Here is an 11,908-nt window from a genome sequence, read left to right as displayed (position 1 = left end):
AAATGATAATAATAATGAGCCAAGATAATAACTAGGGAAAACTAGCTAACTCAACGAGTACGAAAAAAGTTGTCAAATTTTTACAAAATGTTCATAATATTGCATACATCAATGAAGTTTCAACCCTTAATTTGAGAATTTCATCTTGAATAGAGCAACCATACCTAAAATTAAAATAATATGATATCTCATCTTCTAATCTTTTCCCTTTTTACTTTTTTTTTAGTATATAGTATTAATATTTTGATACTCCTGCATTTTTTTACTTTATCTTCTGAACTAAAAGGACCTCGTCTAATTAAGAAAAGAATAACTAGCACATCCATGCTCCATGTGAAATCAATCCAACCACATGCTAAAATGCACTTTCCCATATCTTGAAACACCTGTTTATAACTACAAGACTTTCCCCTCTTTGCTACAAGAATTCTTTTAAATTGGGTTAACAAACATAAAGCAAGAGTTGGAGGCAACCATATCCAGAAAGCATTGGGAGCTTCAATATCTACCTGGGAAATAGAGACATGATCTTTGCTTCAACGGAAAGAGAACACAACAGTAATTATTTAAGAACATGCAAACTTTTGACTCCTGTAGATCTTTCAATCTCATAATCTATTCCTCGGGAACCTTTTGATAATTTTTTATTTTGTGTGGCAATGGTAACCTAGGCTAGTAACATAAAATATAAGAGTCTATGGACTATGGCTTTCACAAAGCCCCAACAGAAGTTTCAGTGAAACCATGAAAATCCTAGTAGTGAAACTTTAATTAGAACATTAATAACAATTTACAAAAGGAAAAACTTTTGCCACTAATTGTACTCAAGTTTGATTAGATAAAATCCCAGAAAGCATTTCTTGATATGAAAGTTGTGAAATCTTAGGTATTAAGGCTTCCAAGTTCCAACCTTAAATGGTGCACTTTTTTTCTTGCTCAAAATGTTGCATAAGGAGGTGGAGTTTAAGTCTATAACCATTAAATATTTCAAGAGAGATCTTAACTTCTTTCGTACAGAATCTGCAGAACCATATATTTTATATCCAAAGTCCACCAATTATTTGTGTTTGATTTGAGTATTAAACTAGTGGGTAGCATTGAGCTCCTTCTCCTTGTCATGACTCATGAATTGAATTGAGTTGGGTGGGTGCAACATTTGTAGGACCCCTTGTCATTACTTTGGCATTTAACATTGTGATCAGAACTTCCTCACCAAACAGCATGGAGAGGATTTTTGGGATTATTGTAAGACTAAGGATATGATTGTTGTTCATTTCAACTTATGTACCTAAAACACATGACATGAGCCAAGAAGCTAGCGAGATGTCATCACTTTTATATATATATTTGTGCCTAGTTCATCGGAGGAAGAAACACATGAAATTTTAATAATTATAATTGTTATTATAATAAAAAATATATATATATATATATATATTTGTGCCTAGTTCATCGGAGGAAGAAACATAGATGAAATTTTAATAATTATAATTGTTATTATAATAAAATGTTTTGTTAGTTTAGGCCTTTCGGGTTCAAATTGAGGCACAGTTTTATTTCAAATAGGACCAAATAGGACAACATCAATTTAAAAAGGTTAATTGTACTCTCTCTCTCTCTCTCTCTCTCTCTCTCTCTCTCTCTCTCTCTCTCTCTCTCTCTCTCTCTCTCTCTCTCTCTCTCTCTCAACTATTGGAAAAGTGAATATACAAGGAAAATAGAATTTGAATTTCAAAATGAGAAAATTCACTTAACAATAGATGCGAAACATATTGATGAAAAAATAAGGGAGAGTCAATTTGAAAATGTTTAGTCATGTGTAGAGGAGAGAAATTAATGCATTATGCACTAATGAGAGAGAGAGAGAGAGAGAGAGTAAATTCATATAAGTCAAGAAAACAAACAAAGATAGAGAAAGACCTAAAATAACATTAATCGAAATAGTTAAAAAAAAGACATGTTATTAAGGAGGTAACAAAGAGTATGATTTCGAATATAATCGAATACAATAAGACGACGGAATGATTAGTTTTACAACACTCCTAAATTAACCTACCACCTTAAACTGTCAAACATATGGTTGTATTAAATTAAATTATCCTTGGAAAAGATAATAATGTTTGTGCTTCATTGATCGATATAAAATATGTATTTGAATTTAATTGAGGCACCTAATATACTATACATCTATACCTAAAATTTACCCTTTCTATATGTTTATGGTCTATTTTTTTTAAATCAAATTGAATATGATCTTTTCTATAAGTGCCAAAAAAATAGGTAGAAGAATTTGTCATTATAAGACAATTATTAAGATAAAGAATTTGCCAATATAAGACAATCATTAAGATAGGGTGGTCCACTCTTGTAGATTGTATACTCAATAGTCAATAACAACTTGTTGAACTTGAACCTAATCTAGAAATCTTGAGTTACAAAATAATGAAGCCTTGTAATTCCACCATGTCGGAGCCAAAGTCCTCACCCCCATTTACATCTATGCCAATAGGAGCTTATAATCTCTGATAAACATGTCAGTGTAAATCCAGATCATGGATACCTTATTCTTGTTACAACCCTTATTTAAGATGGGGAAAACCTGTACGAAGTAGGACCAGGACAAGCTGAAGCAAAATAGGGCAAAGCTATTTTGACATCCCTAATAAGGTGGCACTAGCGTTGATGCAAGTAAACTAAATAAGACAAAAGGAAGAGGGACGACAATAGAGTTTTAAATAAGACAGTAAAAGTTGAACCCACACAAGGTGTTGTAGTATTGGTAGATCAAGGCAAGATAGAGACATTTTGCCATCCATAATAGCATAATAACTGGAATCATAATTGGTTTCCATGTTCTTGCAATCATTTAGATTAACCCTTTTAAGCATATTGCTTTCATATGGTTCCCCTCACCTGGGTTATTTATGGCACATTAAAGTCCCCTGGCTCCATACATGGTATTTGATCTAGTCATTGGGTCAAATTGGACTTCAAAAGGCAACGACAGGTGGATGCCCTATCAGTATCACCACTCATATCAAATTGTAGGGTGCCCTGTCACCTGATTAATTAGCGGTGACTCCCATTAATTGTAAGGTGCTTCATTCTATGGTCTATTAAATCCAGTTTCACCCTAGAAAAGAACAAGGCAGCTAACAGCCTACCACAGTATCCTCGAGCCTAAAATGCTATGTATTTCCAGCCACAACAAAGCCCATGTAAATTGGGACTCCCTAGCTAGTTTACTGTGAAAATCAGAAAGGAAGCTGCCAGGCCCAGGACTCCATCTTGTTTTTCAACTACTAAAATGAGTTGAATTGAAATTCTTAACAGTCTCTTAGCAAGGACAATTTTTTTTTTTTTTTTTTTTTTTAACCATGGCCTTCTTTTTTACTATTTTATGCGTACAATTAGATTAAACTGATTTTTTAATAGATATGTTAGAATTTTTGTCTATAGCATCCATTCTATGATACTTGTCTTTTATCATCAAACCAAAGCCACTATTTGGTTTTTGGTGTAAATGGAGATTGAACCCTAAATCTCTTATTCAACAACAATAGACTTTAATAGTTGAGCTAAACTAACTAGAACTCATAGATTAAACTGATTTTAAGTTCATTGTACAAGTGCAATGTGATTTAAATACAGACCAAGGAGGCATGGACAATCTCCACAAGATAAAAAAAAAAACCAGCAGTTAAAATAGCATTCAAAATCATAATTTTAAGTTGAGCAAAAAATAATAATAATATTCAAGCATTTGTGTTGAAGTAACACGGACGGACAATCATTAAATGAGAATCAGAACCAAGCAAAAAGAATGAAGAGACATAAAACTGCTTCATTAGTAGTTTAAAATTTAAATCCAGTTCTGCCATTGGATTTACAACAAAGAAAACAATTAAATAAATGTTCTAAGGCATTCTATAAAGGAAGAGACAATCTTATACTGATGTAGCCTGTAATAAGATTCACAAGTAATAGAGACAACAATGATTTATAACATGATCCTGCAAAGAGCCTTTGAACCTTCAACAGAGCAATATCTTATAGAGAACCTTATAATATCAGACAGATGGGAAATACTTGTTTAGATTGAAGGGCAGGGAATAAAATTCTTCACTCCTTGTGTCACCCTTGAAAGACCGGAACTTGTCCCACCAATGTTTACCTCTGTCTTTCCTGATTGTAGGGTCTCGATGCATTGTGTTGTCCAGGAAATATGCCACCAAGCCAGCAACGAAAGGTTCTGATGAAAACGGGACGTTTATGATATCGTTGAACTGCCAAGAAAAGAGTGATGTTTTAGTTAGTGGAATCGAAACCAACCATGACATGATTTTAAGATAAGTTTACTAAAGCAAGACACATTCAGGGTTCACATATGTCATCCATACCCATCTTGCTCCTGTATGGACAGGACCATAACCCTTGATTACTGTATACTCGTTGAAGTACTGTGGCACTGACAAGCCCACGAAGATAGAAAAGCCTAAGATGAACTTTGTTCTGAAGCTGTTTAGGTTGCAGAACTGAAGAAAACTAAGACCAACAGAACCTGCAATGCAAGATAAGAATAATTACGAATGATAAAAATGATTCAGATGTCAACCTACCTGCTTGTTAATCTGTTAAATCATGGACACCTACCCACATAAGCAAAGAAAAGACAGTACAGGGCAGCAACAATTGGCGCTGGGATTGAAGCGAAGACGGCTCCAAATTTTCCTGTACAATGATGAAAAGTTCTGATAAAAGGAACAAAATGCTTGCAGAGAAAGGCCAAGTAACACTAATTATTCAATTATCATGCATTTCAAAACATCTCACGCAACAACTTCTTACCAAGAATGGAAAAGAAAATCATAAATCCAGCTGATATTTGCACTACCCTTCGACTGCCAACACGAGTCAAGGCCAAGAGACCAGCATTCTCTCTGTAAAAAAGCAAGTAGAGTCCTCAAATCTGTGTTTCACTTAATTGGAATAGAATACTCAAAACAGGATAGGTGTTCCCTATTATTAAGACTTACACAGATACAGAGGATCCATTCACAGTTCCAAATAACCCAGATAACAGAATGCCAACTCCCTGTCAGCAAAAACAATTAACTACAATAAGAATCCAATTTTCACCAGAAATAGATCTTCAAGAAACTTGCATAATGATATTGAACACAAATTTTTACCTATATGGGTATTATTCTGAAAAATAGTCACCAAATCCCACAATTAATTACAGTCTTCAGCAACAACCCAGAGATGGATTAGAGTAAATATGATAATTCTCTAAATTTTGGGTCCATACATTTCTTATGATATCAAGTACAACCATTTTATTGAGTGCTTATCTTTATATCTTTTATCCAGATATTTTCTTCACTAAAAGAATTGTTTAATCAGATTATGTAGATAAGATAGTGCACTCAGTAAACATGGACAGGCTGAGGTTTAAACATTGGTAAGAACATATAGGATATGAAGGGGAAGCATTAATATTTGGATACATTAATGTCAATTACATACATGTATAGTAGAATTTTCTGTTTCTTCTCTTGTTCTTAAGAATGGTTATTATTTATTAACATTTCTTCCTTTCTGGTTCCTTTCATGCACATGCCTGTGTAGGAGAGAGAGATTTGCAGTATGCACTCTTTTTTCCCTTTTTTTTTTTTTTGGGGGGGGGGGGGGGGGGGGGGTGGTGGTGGTAGGGGTAGGGGAGAGAGAGAGAGAAAGAGAGATTTGTAGCAGTGTATAGAAGCAATAACAGGCTACACATGATCAAGGGCACAATTAAAATCATTTTCTTTTATTTGTTTCATTGCATTAGTATATTGATAAATCCATGCATACAAGAAGAAAAATTAAGCTGGAAATTATCCACATGATCAATGATGAAAAAACAACTAGAACCTCAATTTTGCATTGACAAGTTTGCCACATTACTTATATATGAGGGGACAAATCACAATCCTTCCTAATTACCTGCCAGCCAACTCCACGGCTGAGAATGGAAGGTGGCAATGGAGTTGCACTTGCATACCTTGCGACCGCATAGAAAGCACCAGTGGACTGCTCAAATCATTGGACAGATACAAGAAATGAGAAAACTCCAAGAAATCAAATAGTATTAACATAGTCAAAATAACAGGGTACTGAAGTCTGAAACAAAAATTGACTCTGAAGACAAGAACATCATAATGCCTAATTGAAGGTTAAATTGTCCACTCATGCAAAAGTATGATAATCATATAATCTCAAGATGAAATGGAGTTCTACTGATGAGGAGTATTTTAGTCTATCATCAACTCATTAATGGACTTCAAATGAAAGGCATAAGAATAACTGCAAGAGTACAAAATAATTTAGAACTGCAGAATAAATTATGTCAACAACAACGGCAGTGATGTAATGGATTTTGGTACTTAATTTGAAGCATTTCAAAAGGAAGAAAGAAAGCAGACCTCTACAAGAGCAACAAAAGAAGTCATCATCATTGCAAAGGCTTCACCAGCATCAAATGAAGGAGTTCCCCATTGAAAGGGATATGGAACTCTTATCCTGCAAACCCAAATTCCAATAATCAATTCTTTCCCACTCATGTCAACTATCAAACACATACTAATTTATGTTTTTACCAAAGTAAACATAATAATGCAGCATTTAATCAAACTATAATCACAATAGTACCACTTTTATATCCCAGATCATGGCTCCATTCAATAACATGTATACAATGTAATAAGGGTTTAAGATGATAACTCAATGAAAAATAAAAGGGCATACCACCTAAACTGGGCTCAGCTGTATGAATCCTTTATCAATTAATGATTTATGGAAACATAAAGATGAAATTTTTTCCAAGTACCTTTGAAGAAAATAATAATATATCACAGTTCAAGATGCAAAAAAAATGAATGTCTTTGCAACTATTTTGAACAAATCGTCTGTGAAAAATCAGCTTTTACCTCTATCTGTTCTAACCATCAAACTTGAATAACGCTTAGATTCAAGATCAATCAACACGGTATCAAGCTCTCAATAAAAGGCTAACAAATATGCATCACCTTGATTCAGAAAACAGTTAAAAATAATAATAATAATAACAATAATAAAAAAATAAAAATAAAAACACAAAGAACACAATAATTTGGTGACAAAGTGGAAAACTTTTGAAGAACTTTACAAGGGTGACTTACAAAACCTTTGTAGCTAGACCCTATGTAACCAAGTAAACAACCCATACACTTCACCATAATGATTCCAGAACCTTAGACTGTTTCTATATGATCTCCACAATGAATGACACACCTGTTCCAAGCTGGAACTCCGAGAAGTCAGTCCACACACTAACACAAGGTAAGAATCTTGGCAGTTTCAATTAGGTTCAGGTTCTTGAAGTTCTTGATTTGAAACTCAAGAATCTTTGCAGTTTCAATTAGGTTCAGGTTCAATGAGATCAACAACAAACAAAGGATCTCTTTGATTTGAAACTCAAGGGAAGGCACTCAGGGTTTGCCTTGGTATGGCAGCCTTCTTGGGGTTCAAAAAGTCATTCATCATGATGGATTTATATGAAGGTTAAAGACCAGCAAAAATCTGCTCCGAGTAGAATTAGTATTCAGTGTCCTGAGATCTCGCTCAAGCGATCGTCAAGCAATAATCACATGAACTCTCTGCCTCACTTACTGTTTCACTCAAGCAAAATTTCCAGTTGTGCAAAACTTAAGGCAGCTCTTCAACACTTGACTCAACCTAACTTGAACATACATGTTTTACAACCATTTTTGATACATAAATTGTCATACAGGAATTTGACAACTCTAAATCCTAACAATCTGTGTGAAATCTCAAATACCACCAATCCCCCCAACCACCAAAAAAAAGGGGAAAAAAAGAAAAGAAAAGAAAAGAAAAGGTAATATCTCTAAATAGTCCATGAAAATGTAGCCATGCCAAATCTGTGTGCTACATGTAAATATGGCTAACCAAAGTTTGTCAAAGGGAAACTAAATGACTGTAAATAGCATAATTCACTTGCAAAATAATCATAAATTACCCAAACACATTCCCTACAGGTAAATTTGAGCTCCAATATAGTAACTAAAATAGCAATCAAACCACACAATCCAATTGAAAGAGATTTTAGCGCGAACTTTATCTGATGAATAAGAAAGTTTTTAAAAAAAGGATTAACAATAAACAAAACGATCATATAGAGCTACATATCAAGGCCTTGTATCCTGTGCCTCAATAATCAAATTTATAGTCATTATAGAAGAAATGTTGAAACTTTCAACTTGAAAGGAGCAGTCATATATATATAACCAAAGCTGAGAGAAAATCCAATTAGATTTTCAATTGGAATCTAATTTTGCATGTGTCACATCTAATTTTTTAAATTTTTGTGCCCAATGAGTTAACTCAATGCAAAAGACAAGGAGTTTAATATAAATTAACCATCAAAATCCCAATTATATAACTAATTCTATATCTAAAATTAGAAGAAGAGAAAGTTTGAAAGGTTTTGCTTTTCAATGCCATTTGTTTGTCTAACTAAAAATAATTCAAATTGTGATATGTATGATGTGTGTGTGTGTGTGTGTGTTTTGTTTTTTATTTTTTATTGTGCCCGTGCATATGCATAGGTTTCTAAACTAGTTTCTTTGATAAAACAACCCATCCTTACCATGGAGCACCATCTATAAGTCCAGCACGATCAGTACGACAGGTATTTTGTGTTTTTGGTGATGCACCATTATATGCCCCGCCTACAGTAAGTAGGTGAGCATAGATCCAAACAATCACTACTGAGAAAATGACTGCAAAACGGTCAAAGAGATGTCTTCCTAAATGTATCACATGGGGCAAATACTGCACAAAAAGCATCAACAATAACAACCTCAGCTTAACAATAATCAATGCTCTGTAAGGTTTCAGAGATAAAATTCACATAAGGCAAGAGATTATAACACATCAATAAATTCAAAACCATAAAAAATGCACATTAAAGACCATTACCTGTGAGATAAAAATTAAAAGAACGAGCTCTGGCAGCCCAATCTCCACGCATTTGGCAACCTAGACATTCAAGGCAAAAGTTAACATCCAAAAGTAACAAATGATCTAGTGTGTGCACATTGCAGAAAAAGAAGGCTTACCCCAGGAAAACCTAACTCGTAAAGCCCAAATCCAACTAATGCTACCAAAGGTACAGCAGAAAGTGGACTTAGAAACCTGAAGAATGGAAATCAGAAAATTATTCATCAAATTGTAATGAGAAAAAGTCCCAAACAGAGTATTCAATTATTTCTGTTTGATGAGACTATTTTGGAGTAAATGCGGAGATATGTCAGTATGAAGCTAGTGACAATAATTGCTATTTCAGAAATCAAGTTGATTAAGAGTAACTAAATTGAAATTAATATGAACCAACCAAAATTAATCCATGAAAAATGACATATAAGTCAAGAGGCATTTTACAGGATGCTTTCCTATATGGCCCAAGCAAATAGAATCTGGATAATTCTATAAAATGGGGAAAAGTCCAAAGTTGCCCAAGACTTATGCAATTTGATATAATTTTGTGTTGGTTTTGTACTAACCTTGTAACGTTGCGCCAAAGGCCACTGAATCCTAAGACAATCTGAAGAGTTGAAGCAACAATAAGAGAACCCTGGATTGCCCGCATTGTCCTCTTAAATTTCTGTATAGGCATCAAGACATCGTGACATGGTTACAACCAAGCTGGAGCAAACATCAGCAAAATTAATGTGAATTTTGAAAGAATTATAGACTGATAGTCAATTTTCTTGTTATTTTTTTCAAATGGATATCTTTGTTTTTTCCAAAAGTGTGGCATTTAGTGTTTTGGTTTGATTGTATGCTCGCTCAAATTAGGGGAAACTAAAGACACATTGCCAGCAATATCCCATGCTGGACACTAGTTTGTAATATCCCATGCTCAACAATACTTATGTACACCATATTAACAAGCAATTCGTCAACTTATACAAATAGCACCAAATAATATGAGGATGGGTTTGAGATCACAAAACCTCCACAGGGTTGCCGGTGCCATCACTGAATCGACCAGCAAGGATAATTGAAATTGTGGCAGGGACAAAGGTATATGACCCTCCAATGACAGCAGGCAGTCGACTCCCAAACAATGACTGCAGCAACGTGTTCAAACCAGCAACAAAAAGAAGGGTCTGGATCACCTCGGCCTTCTCCTCCTATTACAACAGTACATGTGATTTAAGTCAGAATCATTGGAGACACCTTAAAAATAAACAGATTTTTATTTCTTTTCTTTTTTTTGCAATTTTTTTCCTCGGAAGCTTACATTTCCACCTCCCATTTGGGGAACCAGAGCAGTGGGGATGAGAACTGTTGTGCCAAGCATCACAAGATAGTGTTGAAACCCAAGAAGGATGGCCTCGGCTGCATTATTTCCCATAAACACATTGTTTTAATGATTTACTAATGAAAGCAATGGCGAAATTTGAAACGAAAGGTACTGAAGTAATTTGAAGATAAGAAACAGTACTCTGAACTATGACAAAATGTTTGACTTGAAATTCTTCTAATTACATCAAAATTGCTAGTAAATATTTGGGTAGCCATCCCCAAATAGTCAGAAAGAGACATTCTTGAGTTGAGACTAGCCGTATAGTGTGTATTCTAAAGAACCAGGAAGGAATGAAAAAAAAAATACCCAAAAAAGAAAAGTACTGTATAGAAAATTTTCTATAAAGGGAAATCAACTAAAAAAAAAAAAGGAAATAAAGTGGTTGCAACATATAACATGGAATCTAGTGACTGAAAACCAAATCCCAAGTTTCTGAAACAATACTAATACATAGCATCAACAGGCCCAAAAAAAAAAATTTAAGTAGGAGACTCAATCAGCAGAAACAAAAACTAAAAATTTTCCACCAAAAGAAAAGTCATAATAAGTTTAGTGAAAAAAGCAGTTGGTCTTTTCTTTTTTTCTTTATTTAAAGAAAAACTAGAATTTCCCAGTGGACAAGTGAGGTTTATTTCAGTTTTTTTTAAAAAAACAAATTCTCCACTTTACTTTCTGGAAAAAGGGGTATCTGCCACAGAAAAAAGAGAGAGACTTCAGAAAAAAGCTACTTTGAAGTTTGAACGGTTAAAACCACAGAAAAAGTATCCAAATCAAGCTAACTTGTAATACTAAAAACCTACCTTAAAGATATACCATATAGATTCAGAAGAATCAGAGTGAGAAACTATGTCTACAAGATCCACCAACCATGAATAATTTAGCAACACTTTATACTTTCCAAAAATGAAAAATACTTCAGAATCCAAGCCATAAAGTCAGTACTCAGAAGCAAAAAAAGAAAAACACAAACTTTTAGTGAATGAGAAAGAGATACTGTTACTCACGCCATGGCGGTGGGCTTGTAATGCAGTAAGCAATGTTGGGTAGCTGATCCTTTGGTGGGTGTGGCGCTGGCTCAGAAGATTTTCCTCCTCCTCCTCCACCACCACCATCACCTCCTCCTCCAGCCATTGATCTCTCTCTCTCTCTCTCTCTCGCTTTCTTTCTCTTTCTTTCTACAACTTTCTCTCTCTAAAACTCACTAGGAAACAAAAACTTCAACACCCACTTACACTACAAGAAGTAAAAAAAAAAAAAAAAGGGTGTATGAAAACACAAATATAAGCACAACCCAGATCTTAAATACCTAAGAAACCCACTATAGAATGAGCATTGAGTAAAGGAAAAAACAAAAGCTTTACACTCAATAATATGAGGACCCAAGAGATTGAACCAACCACATGGAAACCCACTTAATATAACAGAAGGTTAGAGGAGAACTGTTACAAAGAAAAGAACAAATTAAAAAAAGTGGGAAAATGTAGCTACAGG

At 34.3% G+C, this 11,908-nt stretch overlaps 1 protein-coding gene across 1 annotated transcript; it reads right to left on the bottom strand.

Moving 5' to 3' along the window:
• Positions 1 to 3,824: 3,824 nt before the first annotated feature.
• Positions 3,825 to 11,908, bottom strand: LOC126703639 (nucleobase-ascorbate transporter 6). Its single transcript, XM_050402663.1, has 14 exons — positions 11,422 to 11,908; positions 10,352 to 10,449; positions 10,062 to 10,241; positions 9,609 to 9,709; positions 9,165 to 9,240; positions 9,025 to 9,084; positions 8,693 to 8,877; positions 6,468 to 6,564; positions 5,989 to 6,075; positions 5,037 to 5,095; positions 4,849 to 4,940; positions 4,654 to 4,731; positions 4,401 to 4,561; positions 3,825 to 4,286 (listed from the first exon to the last, which is right to left on the bottom strand). The coding sequence occupies exons 1-14, from the start codon at positions 11,546 to 11,548 to the stop codon at positions 4,071 to 4,073; spliced, it is 1,617 nt and encodes a 538-aa protein (XP_050258620.1). The 5' UTR covers positions 11,549 to 11,908; the 3' UTR covers positions 3,825 to 4,070.

Source organism: Quercus robur, chromosome 10 (genome assembly GCF_932294415.1).
Source record: "Quercus robur chromosome 10, dhQueRobu3.1, whole genome shotgun sequence".
NCBI classification, from domain to species: domain Eukaryota; kingdom Viridiplantae; phylum Streptophyta; class Magnoliopsida; order Fagales; family Fagaceae; genus Quercus; species Quercus robur.
Note: the sequence above shows the minus strand (reverse complement) of the source record. Positions and strands in the feature narration are given on the sequence as shown.

What these genes read in the sequence shown, in the direction of transcription:
- LOC126703639 (XM_050402663.1), bottom strand. Translation starts at nt 11,548, where the DNA reads ATGGCTGGAGGAGGAGGTGATGGTGGTGGTGGAGGAGGAGGAGGAAAA. An exon ending in CCCAAATGGGAGGTGGAAAT is followed by an intron (nt 10,242 to 10,351) that starts GTAAGCTTCCGA and finishes CTGTTGTAATAG; the next exon opens with GAGGAGAAGGCCGAGGTGAT. An exon ending in CTTTTGTTGCTCTTGTAGAG is followed by an intron (nt 6,076 to 6,467) that starts GTCTGCTTTCTT and finishes TGATTTGAGCAG; the next exon opens with TCCACTGGTGCTTTCTATGC.